At 51.9% G+C, this 14,613-nt stretch overlaps 4 protein-coding genes across 4 annotated transcripts; 2 read left to right on the top strand and 2 right to left on the bottom strand.

The window, feature by feature from the left end:
* Positions 1 to 4,262: 4,262 nt before the first annotated feature.
* Positions 4,263 to 4,862, bottom strand: BBA_07448 (uncharacterized protein; the record flags this gene model as incomplete). Its single annotated transcript, XM_008602545.1, has 2 exons — positions 4,263 to 4,728; positions 4,855 to 4,862. The coding sequence occupies 2 exons, from the start codon at positions 4,860 to 4,862 to the stop codon at positions 4,263 to 4,265; spliced, it is 474 nt and encodes a 157-aa protein (XP_008600767.1).
* Positions 4,863 to 6,913: 2,051 nt separating this feature from the next.
* BBA_07447 (short chain dehydrogenase) lies at positions 6,914 to 8,115 on the top strand (the record flags this gene model as incomplete). The annotated part of the gene is made up of 2 exons (XM_008602544.1): positions 6,914 to 7,958; positions 8,075 to 8,115. 2 exons carry the CDS (start codon positions 6,914 to 6,916, stop codon positions 8,113 to 8,115), a joined length of 1,086 nt encoding a protein of 361 aa, XP_008600766.1.
* An 855-nt stretch (positions 8,116 to 8,970) lies between these two features.
* BBA_07446 (arid/bright DNA binding domain-containing protein) lies at positions 8,971 to 11,838 on the bottom strand (the record flags this gene model as incomplete). Its single annotated transcript, XM_008602543.1, has 2 exons — positions 8,971 to 9,048; positions 9,109 to 11,838. The coding sequence occupies 2 exons, from the start codon at positions 11,836 to 11,838 to the stop codon at positions 8,971 to 8,973; spliced, it is 2,808 nt and encodes a 935-aa protein (XP_008600765.1).
* A 473-nt stretch (positions 11,839 to 12,311) lies between these two features.
* On the top strand, positions 12,312 to 14,225 carry BBA_07445 (uncharacterized protein; the record flags this gene model as incomplete). The annotated part of the gene is made up of 2 exons (XM_008602542.1): positions 12,312 to 12,503; positions 12,549 to 14,225. The coding sequence occupies 2 exons, from the start codon at positions 12,312 to 12,314 to the stop codon at positions 14,223 to 14,225; spliced, it is 1,869 nt and encodes a 622-aa protein (XP_008600764.1).
* Positions 14,226 to 14,613: the final 388 nt, after the last annotated feature.

The raw sequence follows: 14,613 nt of genomic DNA, 5'->3' as shown, positions 1-14,613 counted from the left end.
GAGACAGATCTCTCTAAAGAATGAGTGAGATTTCCAAGTATAATCCCGCTCTAGAAACAGACTTCACTTGCTCCTCATCATCTGTTCGTGCCTGGCTTCTTTCCTCGACCGCCGTTGACCGATCCCATTTATGGTCTTGGGGTGTCAGTAACTATCATCGTCCATGTTTAAAATTTATGTAGTATCTTATTGCATGATATTCCACCTGTGCTTGCTGGCTTGGAGCCTTGAAGGCCTACATCCTCATTCACCTCTGCCAATGTGGTCGGCTCCTTCAGGCTGCAACTTTGCCCATGTCTGGCAACCACATTCGAAAATGCAGTGAAAGCCCTGACATTATCTGAGAATATGTTCGGAATGCTAAACTTTATCAGAAATGGGGCCGAAAGCTTTCATCGAGACGGGGATTCTATCGGCGACAGCGAGACGAACAGCGAAGGTGATGAGTTTAGCGACTACGACGACGACGACGACGACGACGACAATAGCCGGTAGGCACCCATTGCGATACCGGCCTCGCTCTGCTTCGTATGATTCACGGGACGACCCCCGGTAGTGCGAGGGTGCTCAAGGTCGCCCTCTGCTCCATATCGTCACACTCCGCCGTAACAACTTATACTAGAGGTCCGAAAAAGACGAACGTGATCTACTCTTGATGGAAAGATCAGGCTACTATAACATACATCACGATTGAATACACGAGCACCACGTAGTTGTGTTTGAATACTGCAACGTCATTTGCGAACGGCCGAGAGCGGCATCTGCAGAGTGCCAGACCGAGATTGAGTGCACCCGCAGCGCGACTCGACCTGGCGACCCTAATGTATTTCGCGATCGTAGACATGGCGCGGGTTGATGGCATGGAAGTTGTTTAAGATTGCGGGTAGTAGGTATCGCTGTTGCTGTCGCGGTGCAGTCGTCGAGCGCGGGATCAACTTTTGGTGCCATTATCGTCTTCGCAAGACACATTCAACGTCCATGGCAAGATGCTAGATTCGAAATATGCATGGTGCCAGTGTCACCGGGATGCCAGTAGCGAATATTTGAGACGGGGTACAGGCGGTCAGACGGCCAAATGCGATAGTTGAGCCTGGAAATTCTCCTAATCAATCCAATGATCTCGAGAACAAAACATCCTATGCGTGATGTCTCTTCGACTCACCCACGGCAGTATCGGTCCGGGAGAAGGTTGTCGAAGCCTTGCATCAATACACCCACGCCGCCACCCTCAAAATTTTGGACCCTGAAAAAAATCAATCAATTCCAGGGGTCACCGCGCACGATGCCTTATCAGCTTGCCATGTGAACTCGAGTTTTATTATCGAAAGAATTTGATTCGATAAGCCAATTCGAGATTGACGTCATGACTGGAAAAAAAGTGGATGTAGTGCGTTCTTCTTCCAAGTACAGCCTGCAGCGACAAAAATTCCGAGACAAGGAGATTTACAAGACTTTGTGGTCCTGACGTCGTGGCGTTTTGTGCGGCAAGCTATTCGATATAAAATCCACGTTTTTCTGGATCGGGGGCCCGAAATTCCGTGGCTTGACACCTTGACACCATAGTAGGAGTTGAAAAAACTGGAAATGCATTGCAATTGTGGACAATCAAAAATAAGCCAGAGTTGGCCGGCGTGAGAAACAAAACTGGAGCTATAGTTGGCCCTAGTTCTTACTCGTGGAACTGGAATGATGCAAAGTCGGCCGCGGCAGGATGAAAATGAATTTTGTTGATTTGCAGAGTTGCGGTAACAGGTGACAGGCAACAGGGTAGAAGAGGGCTCTGCGGTGATCAGCGGTGTGCGCTGTCCTCCCTGCTTCGGGACGTCTGCATCAGGCAATCCGCTGGCCGAATGACCAGTGTTTGAACCACCAACACTGTCAAATGTGCATGGACAGGACAGCTGTACTTGAGTGCCGATGTGCTCTCCCACATTAAACCCACTGAACGACCCGATTATTAAAGAATTTGAACAGACATGGCGTCAACGCGTGTAGATGGTTGCCACGTTGTTCTATTCACTTCTCTATTCTCTCTCACTCTTGTCCCTGGCACTGTGACAGCTTTTGTGGACTGCCTGAATAGCCTGAATAGGACGTCAAGATCTCGAAGCAAGTGTGTGTACGGAGTACGGAGTACAGCGTCGTTTGCATCGAAAGCTCTTGCGGCATGGCATTACAGCGATCACAGAGACTCGGGTGGCGCGTACGACATCTCGGCTAGATCTTAGTAATTCTAATTAGAGACCGAATGTGAGCATAGATACGAGTCGTCTCATGCAGGATGCAACCGGGCAACAGCGTAAAGGGGCTGGCCGGCGGGGTGAGACAGTGACAGTCCCCAGCATGGCTCGCGGGCCGCTAGTCAGGTGCATAGCATGATTTGCGGCTCATCTGTCGTGCCATTTCGCAAATAGAAACAAGGTAGTGCTAGTTACGAGTTAAGAAAGTATAAATCCGATGCCCAAAAGCAGACACGTAGGCCAGGCCAGGCCACGTTGTCTCGGCGATTGGGCTTTGGGCAGCACGCTTTTATTAATACAGTTCAATTACCCTGATGACTGGGGTGGGATTTGTTGTCTCCCCCTTGCGGCGTCTTCAACAAGCAGTTAGTGCCGGAACTAGCTCCCCGGCACAGGCGAATCTCTAAATGGTTGCAAGGGTTGGCCCCAGGCTGTGGGCTGCCGACTTCCCAGCTAGTCGGTACCTGTCTTGTTGAGAAGAGGCACAGCAGGACACGGCGCGCCGGCCTTCGCGCTTCGGGAGCGGAAAAGTGAGCTTGGTGTCAGCGACGGGGGCCGTGAAATAAGCTCATTAGCGAGAAACCCGGCTCTGTTTGGTGCAGAGCATGGATGACTTGTCACGCGGGCAGCAAAAAAATTACACTTGGCAAGGATCGAGTTGCCTGAACTGAGGCAAACCCATATGATATGCCTTTACCAGTATTTGTGTCGGTTTCATGGCGCATGAAGTGCTTGGTTGCAGAGCGAATTAAGCTTGTTCGCCAGCTTGCGGTAGCAGTCCGAGCGAATGAGCTCATACGAATAGAGCAAGCCGGCGGTGGACATCGCTCTCTATCATCAATTCCAAGCCGGCAAATGTTTGGTGTTTTCTCCGACGCCAGAGTGGAAGCGATTGCGGTGTGGACACAAGATGGCTGCCCATACACAGGACGAGAAATATGGCTGCCTGAGAGCTCACTGCTAGTGAGCCCCAGATGACAGCCACCGGCCGCCCACCTGCGACAGGCGAGGAAAAAGTTTTCCGGCTCACGGAGGAACAGGTCGCAGCTATTTTCTGACTTTTTATAAAGCGGGCGGGAGCCAAAGGGGGTGAGGGTGTGCCTCTCTGGGGCTTGACTTGGCTGGGAGGAGAAATTTTCTGGAAACGCAGGGCGGCAATGACTTGTGGGGGAAGTCAGTCGTAGATGCACCCCCGTAGCTGTCGGGCTCAAGTTTTCTTGTCCGTCCGAGGAGGGCTGGCGGCGCACGGATGGGAGAGCTGTGCATCCGAAGCGTGGCTGCAGCAGCGTTTAGAACGGAGCTAGGGCCTAGCTGCAGCCAACAGATGGCTTGTTCGGGCGCTTGGGTAGGGTGTGTCGAGGCTGGACGACTTGGTCGCTGAGGAGGACAAGAGTTATTCTTGAACACGGAGAGAGAGAGAGTCGCAGAGCAGAACCTCAAGCTGCAGCTTGCTGTCGCGCATTCAAACCGAGATGCGGCATGTCACAGCGAAACGGGGTTTTGAAGACGCCTCGAAACAGCCAGACTATACGTAAGATCCCCACTAGCTACTGCAGGGAAGTTGAGTAGCAAGTGGCCGCTGTTGACTTTGCGTGTCGAAGACGTACCAGCTGTAGCTTAGTCCGACTCTCCTTGATTTTCATTGTGCTCACAGTGGCGATGCTGCTGCGGTGTAGCCCCTGCATGTTACTTTGTGTTGTGCTGTCGAGGCACGAAGCCACGAGCGTCGGGAAAGCCGTCCGACGGGAACAAGCCCTCCGATGCGAGGTTTTTTTCATGTCATGTGAGATTCTTGTACGACGCAGCGTTGAGCTGTCATGTTGGCCTTTGAGCGCCTTTTCGAATGTGGCGGGCCGTGTCTGGTCAATTCCAGCGAAACGGTTGAGATGCCGCGCGGTGGCGAGCAAGCGAGAACGCCGTGTCATGACTTGGGGGGAGGGGTGTAAATCTTGTTCGTCACCCAGTATTGGGGAGAGATGGCGGACCGAGCGGGATTCATGCAGGTAGCCGGGGAGTTCTAAATCATCGTGAAAGGCAGAGGAAACGGCGGGCTACCGAAGTTTGATCGTTGGCACAACGCAACGCAGCCACAACGTTGTCTCGTTCTTCTTTGAAATTGCATGCAGCTAGCGGTGGCGGGAAGTAGAGTAGCATAGAAGAGATCCTAGATCTCGGCAGCGCAGAAAGTCCCGGCGCTTCTTCTTGTTTTTTCTCCTCTGACCCCACGATGGGCGGCACGTCACGATGGGGCGCTAAGAAGTGCGGTGGTGGAGGGAAAAGAAATAAACGGAAGTGGACAGCCCGGTACCTTGCAACCTTGCCTTGCACTTGTGCTGTCTCGCCGTTTCCAGTGTGCCGACCGTTTCCAGGGACCAGGAAGAAGAATGAGACGCTAGGCCAAGGCGGGCAACGCCACATCTCTCCCGCAAGGCCGCAGCGCAGCGTAACAGCCGGAACCCCAAAACGGAAACTCTGGGAGGTGTGGAGGCTTGAAGAAATGTTTGTTACGATAGCAGAATGCGATGTGCAGATGTAGTGAGCAAATGCTTGCTTGTTTCCGTTGAACATGGAGATGGTTTTCACGTCACACAAGGCTTGAGTTTCCCCGGCTTACCTCTCCATGGGGGAAATTCTAGGAATTGGGCACGACACACCCCCCTTCTCAACAAGCCACCAACGCTAGCCTCGACACAAACCAAACCAGTGTCTGCCAGTACGGAGAACACGTCAGCGATATCGGCAGGCAGCCGAAAGTAAAAAAAAACAATAGTGAAAAAAAAGGGTGCGCAATAATACCAAACGCGGATACTGTTTGCGAAGGAGTTGAGGTGTCATGCGTCCGAAAGGATTTTTTCTTCTTCTTCATTTCTGCTCTGGTTGACCGACAATTCGAAGCGAGTCGAGGCTTACCTATTTGTCGGGTGTTGCATTGCGCCCATGCACGCCCCCTTTCTCGACCGAGGGAGCTCAGCAGCGCATGCATACGAATATATGTACAGGTATGGGGAGAAAACCACCAGTCCACCGACGGTGACAGTCAGCACATTTTCCATCCCGCAGTCCATGGTCCTTGCGACCCTGGCAAAAAGCATGCACATGGCCTCTTTTTCTTACTTTGCGGCGTGTAATTGCTGGTGGCCCCGCGTAAATTACTATCGAGACCAGCTGATCTCTTCTATAATAAAAGCCTAATGAGAAAGGGGATAGCCCCAGAAAGATAGCCAAATAGGTTATTCGTCTAAAAATATCAAGCTTTTTGGCTCTGCGGAGTGCCATATCAGGCTGGCTAGCGATTGATAGCTCAGTCAAATTTTCTTAGCGCCCCTCTTCTTGAGCAAACAAAGAGATGTATCAGTATGGCATGTTTAACGCAAAATATTGGCACTTCTTGTCTTGGCCCTTTTTTCCTTCTTTCTTTCTTGTCAGTAGCATTAGTGAAAGTGAAACAATCTGGGCAGTGTCTTGGTTGCGTGCGGTCAGTGCAATCTGTCTCCTGTTGCGTGCTTCTATTACTGGTAGAGGCTGGCTGTAAGCTTTTTTATACTGGTTCTCTGTAGCGAGGCGAGGCAGTGGGGTGACCAGATCTGGCGCCCGTCCGCCCAACAACTCCCCCCATCTTCCACCCCTTGCCGATTACGAGCTATCCCGGCGTCTGTGTTTCCAGCTTATTATCACTTTTTTGAGGGCTGCGCTGCTTCTCTCGTGTGTCCCGTGCCTCGTTTGAAGTTGGGGTAGGCAGGCGAAACTAATTTGTGGCTGCATTCGGTGTGCTGCATTCCTCGGCCAACACTACTTCGTACAATGGCTGGAGGCAAGAGCACACAAACCTGGAAACTCGGACTTGCCCCCTGTTGGCAGCCGAAATGATTGATGATACTATTTGTATGTCTTATCATGGCAACTGCCTGTCTTCGTTTGATCCTTCTCTATTTTCTTTTACGTCGTTTGCCACTGTGTTGAGGGACGAACACTTTGGATAAGAAACTGATAGTTGTGCCTCGGCTATTTCTGCAGCACAATAGACAATGAGTTTAAAGGCTTTGAGTCCTTGCACTTGTTCTAATTTTCTCTGCACCACAGGCCCAAGTGAATGACTTGGCCACCCGGTCTCGCCGCACCACAAGAAAATGTCTTTCCTGCCAGCGTTCAGGCACGTCCCCACTTTATCCACTAAAATCGCCCCCCCGGGCCTCTGAACACTGGAGAGGGTCCAGTGTCCCAGTCTTTCTTTTATTTTTATTTTCATCTTGCTGTGGCCTCACTGCCACTGTCCCAGGTACGTACCAGCCACTGCACTGCAATTGACCAACTGCCACTGCCCTTCACTGTGCGTGGCCCACAACACAATGCACACGCCCCCCCCTTTTCAGGGTCCCCTTCACTTTCTTTTCCGCTAAAACCTACTAACACATCCACCTCCGTTCCCGGGTCATCAGCGCAGAGCCTTCGACACAGGATATATATTTGTTCTCCTCGAGCTCCTTCCCCCGATTCTCATTTTCGCTCTTTGATCATATCCATCCCCGTCCAATTTCTCCTCTACGTGTCGGACCTCTCTCTCGTTCGTCTCTCAATATCTTTCTACGACTTACACACAAAGTCTCTCCTCCTACTCCCTCCACCTCCTCCTCTCAACCAACACCTCCCCCTCACACAACCACACAGCCGACGCCATGTCTTTCGCTGCCCGCAACGTCCTACGGCTCTCCCGCGCCGCCGCGCCCGCCTCGCGGCTTCACACCGCCACCCGTGGCTTCGCCGTCACCGCTACCCAGCGCGTCTCCGACACGCCCAAGAAGAACAGCGTAGTTCGCGAAAAGGAGGTGCCCGCCACCATCTACGATGGGCCCGGCTCTGGCGATAAGCGTACCGTACGCGTGCCCGAGGGCGCCGCCCAGATTCCCTTTGACAGCCCTGCGCCTCCCGCCGAGAATGAGGCCGTCGAGCCCCTCACCAAGAAGGTCTACGAGACTCTCCCACGCACCGTCCAGAACATGACCGTCTTTGGCAAGACCATCATCATCACCGGCGGCGCCCGTGGCCTTGGCAACCACATGGCTCGTGCCTGCGCCGAGGCCGGCGCTAAGAACATTGTCATCTTCGACGCCAACCAGGAGTTGGGCGACGCCGCCGCCGCCGAGCTCCACGAGAAATCAGGCATCCCGGTCTCCTTCTTCAAGGTCGACGTCCGCGACGGAGCCGCTATCAACGCCGCCGTCGACTCCGTCGTCGAGCTCTACGGTGCCCCCGATGTCCTCGTCAACTCGGCCGGCATTGCAGACTCCAACATCAAGGCCGAGACGTACGACCCGGCCATGTTCCGCCGTCTTATCGACATCAACCTCACCGGCACCTTCCTCATGTCCCAGGCCGTCGGCCGCGCCATGATGGCCGCCGGCAAGCCTGGCTCCATCGTCCTCGTCGCCTCCATGTCCGGCTCCATCGTAAACTACCCCCAGGAGCAGTCCTGCTATAACGCTTCCAAGGCCGGTGTCATTCAGTTCTCCAAATCCCTCGCCGCCGAGTGGGCCAAGTACAAGATCCGCGTCAACACAATCTCCCCTGGCTATATGGACACGGCTCTCAACCGCGTCCCCGCCCTCGAGGCCCAGAAGAAGATCTGGCGCGGCCTCACTCCCCAGAACCGCCTCGGCAACGTCGACGAGCTCAATGGCCTCTGCGTCTTCCTCGCCTCCGACTCTTCTAGCTTCATGACTGGTAAGTCTATCCCCTGCATCATCATCGTTACGATCCTCATCTCCAACTCCACAACTCCAAACACTCCCCAATATGAATCGGGCATATTCTTGAGATGGTTTCTAACATTTTCAAAGGTGCCGATTGCCTCATTGACGGCGGATACTCACTTTGGTGAACGCTTTTCTGCGACTTATAACTCATTTACGCGCTTCTCTCATGGTATACCTCGATGGAAGTTACCCACACTTTACTCGACTCACAGCTTTTAATGGGATGAGAGACGCATACATAGCATGTTCTATGCATTAGTCATGCGCACACTGCATTTCTGCGTTCCTTTTCTTCTTTCATTTGATTTTAGTTTCATCGCTCTCTCGCTGAGTCCTGGAGTTTGGGAAAGACTACACTGGTTCTATTTTGTTTCACTGATTTACTGCGGTCAAAATGAGAGGAGGAAATAAGACAAAGAGCTATAGACTCGCAAGATTTCATGAGGATGAGAGATGGCCATGCGCCAGGGGAGGGAGGCCTGCGGCACAGGCGATAGATTCGTACATTGAGTCGTATATACAATGGACATCAATGCCTAATATACCACACTAGATTTACTTATGCAGTAACGACGTGATTCAACTTCAAGTTCACCATCAATCCGCATCCCATCGGTCGATGGTCATCTTGCCGGCTGCTACTGTCTACCACGTGCCCAAGGTCAAAGTTTAGACAGCGCACGTTACAGTCACACCTTCACCCTCGGTCGGGCTATAAAGAAATGTCGAAAGCACCAATTGGTATACTCCTACAAAGCCCGGCTCACTTATTCAACATGACCAGCAAATAAAAAAAGACCTCGCTCACTACATCTCCTCTCCTGCATCAGCGCGCAGGCAGCTAAACCACAAAACTGAAGATGGCCATTAAATAAATCCCAAATACGCACCGGGCTCCAAATACGCCGTTGACAGTTTCTCTATTCTCGTTTTTTTTATCACCCTTGAAGTTTCCAGCAAGCAGCATGTCCATAATGAGCTTAGTCATCGTCATCATCGTCATGGCGAGCTTCAACTTCAACCTGAACTAGGTCGAGAAGTGAAGCAATGTACGGACTCTGTGGAAAGTTGTTAGCATGAGATCCGGTAAAACGTCTGCTTGGCATTGGGCAGCTCACCATCGGTCTGTTCTCGGCCAAAAGCTCATACAGACGCGGAGTCGAGGCGCGGAACAAGCGCTCATTCCAACCCCCCTTCTCATCTGTGCCGCGCTGCAGCTTAACCAGCTCCTCCTCGGCCTCCGTCTTGACAATGTTGCGCGCAATATTGCGGAGCACCAGCACCGCGCTCAGCGGGATACCGGCCGCCTGCGGTGGTGCCTGCGGGTTGCGCTCGTCACGCACCGTCACAGTCTCTTCAAAAGTCACCGGCATCGTCTTGGCAGGCACGATCCACTTCTTAGGGGCCGCGACGCCATCAGGATTGGCACCAGCATGGCCGGGGATAACAGCCGAGATGTGAGTTGTAATGTGGCGTGCAAAGTCGCGAAGATGCATCTTCGTTGGCTTTGTATGCTTGTTGCACTCACCCCAAGTACAAATGAATGGCTTTTCGAAATCTTCAAACTTGGCATCTTCGTTGGTGATAGCCCCTAGATGTGTCGTCAGGATGTGGTGCCACATCTGTTCCGCTCTGAGGAAAAAGTGACCGCACTTTGCGTTGCGGCGTGTCGGGTCAGCTGCCCAGAGACAGCGTCCGTATTCTTTGCCGTCCAGGGTCAACGGATTAGGCCGGGCACGAATGCCATGGATGATGAATTTTTGTTGGCCATCTCCATTTTCGCGCAACACTTGCGCGTTGGAGCCCTTGTAGACTGCAGTACTGTTTCTGATAAAGTCGGCTGGTGTGATCATCTGCTGCTGCATGTCCTTCAGAGGTGCCGAAAACGCAGCCTGGTACGCTTGCCAGGCAGCCAGCTGGGTGACAAACGAAGAGCCATCCTCGTCAAAGAATGACTTGACCCATTGATGCACCCTATCGGGCTCTTCCAGCTTCAACATATCCTGCAAGAGATCTTCAGGCATGGGTGCAACTTCATCGCGAGACGGCAATCGCTGCTCTGGTGCCAAAACGAGATCGTATTGGACCTTGCGGGCACCATGGGCCAAAAGACGCACGAGTTGGTCGACGAGGCCTTCCGGATGCGTCGAACGCACCAAATTGTCCAGATTGGAGACAACAGCTGTATACTGATACAAAAAGTCTAGACAGGCATCAATAAGTTCATCATCGTTCAATAGAAGCCAGCTCGTGATGCGCTGCAGGATATCTCCAGGCACTTCGTTAAGCTGATTCGTGGCTTCTAGGTTCATAGAAATTCGGCCCAGCGCTCGCAAGGCGCTCAAAATGGTGCCGCGATCATCCGAGGTCATCTGCGCAAGGAGCGTCCTGTACAAGGGGTCGTCCGAGTCTAAAACCATGAAGGACGTGATTTGCTCAGCAATGTCGAGGACCATGTGCTTGATCTCTACCAGCGAGTCCTTCTCAGGCAAATGCAAAACAATGCAGATCAGATCCTTGACTGGAGGAAACTCGGACATGTTATGTGCATTCTCGGGCAAGGTGACCATGTTGCGTATCGTCAAAATGGCCTCAGTAATGAGGACCATTTTGTCAAAGTACTCTCCCGGCTGGAGAATATCAGGCGTGTTCTTCTCGACAAGGTTTCCGATTCTGTCCAGAATGTCCGGGGTTCCATAATTGCCATCCAAGACACCAAGCTCAGAAGAATCCTCATCAGGATTCCATGAGACTTTCCACTTGATGTGGTAGAAAAGCTCCCCAACCTCTAGAGCTTTCTCGACGAGGCCCTCGGCCAGGCCAGGGAAGGAGTCAAATTTGTACTTGTCGCCACGCTCAAAAGAAATCTTGACCAGATGATTTAGCGCAAAGGACTGTTCGTTGGGGATTCGTGATCGAAGAGCATTGAGACAGCGCGTGTAAATATTCGGACCATCAAAACCAGTTCCAGGAAGCATGGGTTGGCGAGGTTCGGGTGCAGCCCGATAAGATAACCGCGTCCTAGGAAACTCGCTTGGTGCATTGCTGGGTGTCGCAACAGGTCGCAACTGCAGAGGCTTTATGTGCCGGGGCTGATATGCCGTTACTGAGGTCGACGTGTTCTCAGGTTTGGGGGGATGGTGCGCGATGGACGGGCCGCGCGCTTGCATGCCTGGTGGTCCTTGCATGCCAGGATGTCCTTGAACTTGGGGCGAGCTGGTCGAAGAGTGTTGGGTGGTAGTTTGTCGTGTGATTCTGCTTGGACCAGTGTCGGGCTGGAAGATGACACGCTGTGCGGGGGCTTCCCTCAATCCGCGAGAGGCTCTAGCACTCGAGACGACATCAGTAGCGGGCCGTTCGCGCACAGGAGTCCCATCGTCCCCAGAGGCAGCCGAATCATTGCCGGCCACGTTGCTATCTCTTTTGCCTCTAAAGTTTTCTCGAGTTCTCGTCAAGAGACCAGCGCCTTTGGCAGTAACATCCTCGAGAATATCTTTCGGTGGAGGCTCTTTGCCGTAGACCGTCTTGATCTCGTAGGCCGCCAAGTTCTTGTAGAATTTTTCCTTCAGCGCAAAAGCCGTCGACGCTTCGTTGTTGGAGAAGAGACCTAGTTCAGCAGCCATGCGACGCCAGGCCAATTTTTCTTCCGAGACTTTGTCATAACCGCCGCTGGCGACAATGTGATTGAAGACCTTGAAGAGATCGAGATGAATTAAGCCAACTTTTGGCTCCGGGTCGAGGACTGTGCCACGGTTGTTATGAAATTCCTTCAGCTTCTCCATAAACTCTTCATATTCTGGCGTACGATCGATGGTATGAGGCGTTACCTCATCGCCGGAAGTCGTCATGGCGGCGACCGCTTCAGCAGGGAGCTTCCAAGATCTACGAATGGTCGATTGGGAGCGCAAGTCGTTGACGGGCAGTCTGGAATCGATGCGCTGTGAGCTACCACTGCTTCGCCGTTGGAAGTCGAAATGTTATGCGTGCTTCGCGCGCTGATTGCGATTGGTCGAGGTCAGGATGTAGAAGTTGCACGCCGTACACTTGACTGGCGCATAACTGCTGGGTAGCTAGCAATTGGCAGGGGAACGTGTATGCTGCGCGACCGCGACAAAACCTGGACGCCAGATCCCGCCTTGCTACACGTGACCCACAGCCAATCGGCAGCGGTTCCGCTTCATGGGCAAGAGCCACGATTAAACCTGCGGGCGTTTGTCATGACGAAAACAGAAAATGTTTCTAGAATGACCATTTCTACTCAAATTTGATCAGATTTTCTGTCGTGTTAGGCGACTTGTTCATATTAAATCGACGCTGGACAATGGCGCATCAAGCTTGCCCAGTCTCTCACGCAGCCCTGAAACGACTAGAGCTGACGACTGGCCCTTCCCATAAGGTGTTCATACCAAATTACAATGCAGCACAACTGACTTTCTCACTACAGCGACAGCAATCCAGCTCTTTCATTCGCGAGCCTCTTGTTCTGGTAATTCATAAAGACAGCAAGCTCCTAGTAAGTAGTGCGACTGCGTACGGCTCTTCTACTAACGCGAGGTAGATCTCCATCCGATTGACTGATGTTCTGCGGAATGCAAGCATTGCATCTCATGTGATATCAGCCGAACCATCAGCATCAATCGTATGCGTAAAAGTCCCCAGCCCGGACTGCACAGTCACCGCGCACTTCGAAAATGCCAGGGACTTCCACGTCTCCGTCTACGTTCTCGAAAGAGCTGGGTTCGCTGTCAATGGCAATCTCCGACCTTCTCTTAGCTTCATCGATCCGATACTCCGCCCAAGCTCTGAAAATCTCGCTCCTATAAGACTATCATCACTAACAACTTTCCCGTCCATGAGCCAGCCGGAGGTTTTCTCCCAGAACCCGGTCGCCAGTCGTAGCCACACCGATCCTTCTGCGAGTAATTTGGTACTAAGGACAGAGTCGGTCCCAACTCAAAATTTTAGCAGCTCAATTCCATCGACCGTGGCGTCGCAATATGCCGTTGATCTCAATCCATACAGCCACTTCGCTGCCACTAGAGTGAGCGCAGCCTCTCCGGCCCATGATTATCACTCGAGAAGCAATTCTCTGTTGGATGCTAGTCAAACGGGTGCTAGCAAAATTGCTTCGCCCTTGCATACTCGGTCAAAAGGAACTTCAGCAATACCGCATTCTAGGACGGACCCGCCCCTTACAATGCACAGCAATGATGACACTTTAAGAAACAGGCTTGCTGTTGAGCAGCTTGACGACGATTCTTTGAAGAAAGCCTCTGACTTCCGACAATATATGCCTCAGGTGCGAAGGCTACCATTCGTGCAGACAAAGCGTAAAGCAAGCGACATCAACGCGGCTGAGAAGCCCGCCGTCGAGCGCACAGTCCTCGACAGTTTGAATTCGGAAACAGAAACCGGAAGCGACGCGGTTATTGGTCAACCAGCCAAGAAAGAAAAATTGAACAAGAAAGTCACAGAAGTGAGGGCGACTACAAAAATTCAGCCTCAGAAGCCGCCACGAACCAAGGTTCAATCGAGAAGCCGCCATAAAACTGTGACCAGAGAAGATACAAAGAGACCAGCGCTGAAAATGTTACCAGTAAAACCAGCCAGCAATATCCTTTCTCCCACTTCGAAACTATCTGCAAAGACAATATCACCAAAACCTTCGGCTTGCGCAAACCGAAAGGAAAAGCGGCCACCAGAGAAGGTGGCCTGTGCAAGCGAGAGCCGTGCGAAGAAGAATCAATCTAGAAAGCAAGCCACGAGCGCCACATCAGCACCAATATGTCTCAAGCCGATCGAAAAACGGAAGCCTACCAAGTCTACCAAGTCTACCAACACGAAAGGTACAGCGGGTTCCTCGAGTTCAATGCCCGATAACGCCGCGGACTTGGCAGAAGCAGGCTCACGCTCGCCAGAAAACAAGACTGGTTCAAAAAAAGAAGTCGAATGTCCTAGTCATGAAGCCAATATTTACAAAGGGAGTTCGCAGGTAGCCGAGGCTGAAACTAATTCTACACTCCTAATCACGGAATCTGCAGTTCTCGACGCCTTGAAGAAGATGTCCTGGCAAATAATAGATCAGTACGAAGCAGATCTTTCTTACGGCGCAAACAGGTTCGAGATCGCTCAATACTATGTGGACAATCTATACAATACTCGATTTGACTTTTGGCATGGTAAATTGGCAGAGCTAGACAATGTTGTTCCTTTCCATGCCGGACAGATGATATAGAGACTTTCTGCAAACTATCAAATCTTAGCTTGTACAGTAACTTATCTTGCAAGAAATCTTGAGTTGCTAAAGTTTCAGCAGAAGGGACAGTCCCCGAGTTCATCCGCGTATCTGAGCCACGCCGATGCGGGTGTGATCACTTTAGTCGAGACTGGCTCATTTTCGTGTAAATGTCCTGTTTCGCAATCGAATTTCTTCGTTACTGGTACAAAACAGTTCAGTGGCTGCAGAGGCTGGGACGCCACAAAAGCCAGTCTCTCTTTCCCAGGTGTATTGAACTGGGACTTCCGCCTCTGAATATCACTGTTTATCGTTCATTATGCTTTGGTGGCTTTGACAACCTTTCCGAGTAGAGACTTGCTTTCTTACTCAAAAGTATCCAATACCG

The sequence above is a fragment of the Beauveria bassiana genome (assembly GCF_000280675.1).
Source record: "Beauveria bassiana ARSEF 2860 unplaced genomic scaffold BBA_S00025, whole genome shotgun sequence".
NCBI classification, from domain to species: domain Eukaryota; kingdom Fungi; phylum Ascomycota; class Sordariomycetes; order Hypocreales; family Cordycipitaceae; genus Beauveria; species Beauveria bassiana.
Note: the sequence above shows the minus strand (reverse complement) of the source record. Positions and strands in the feature narration are given on the sequence as shown.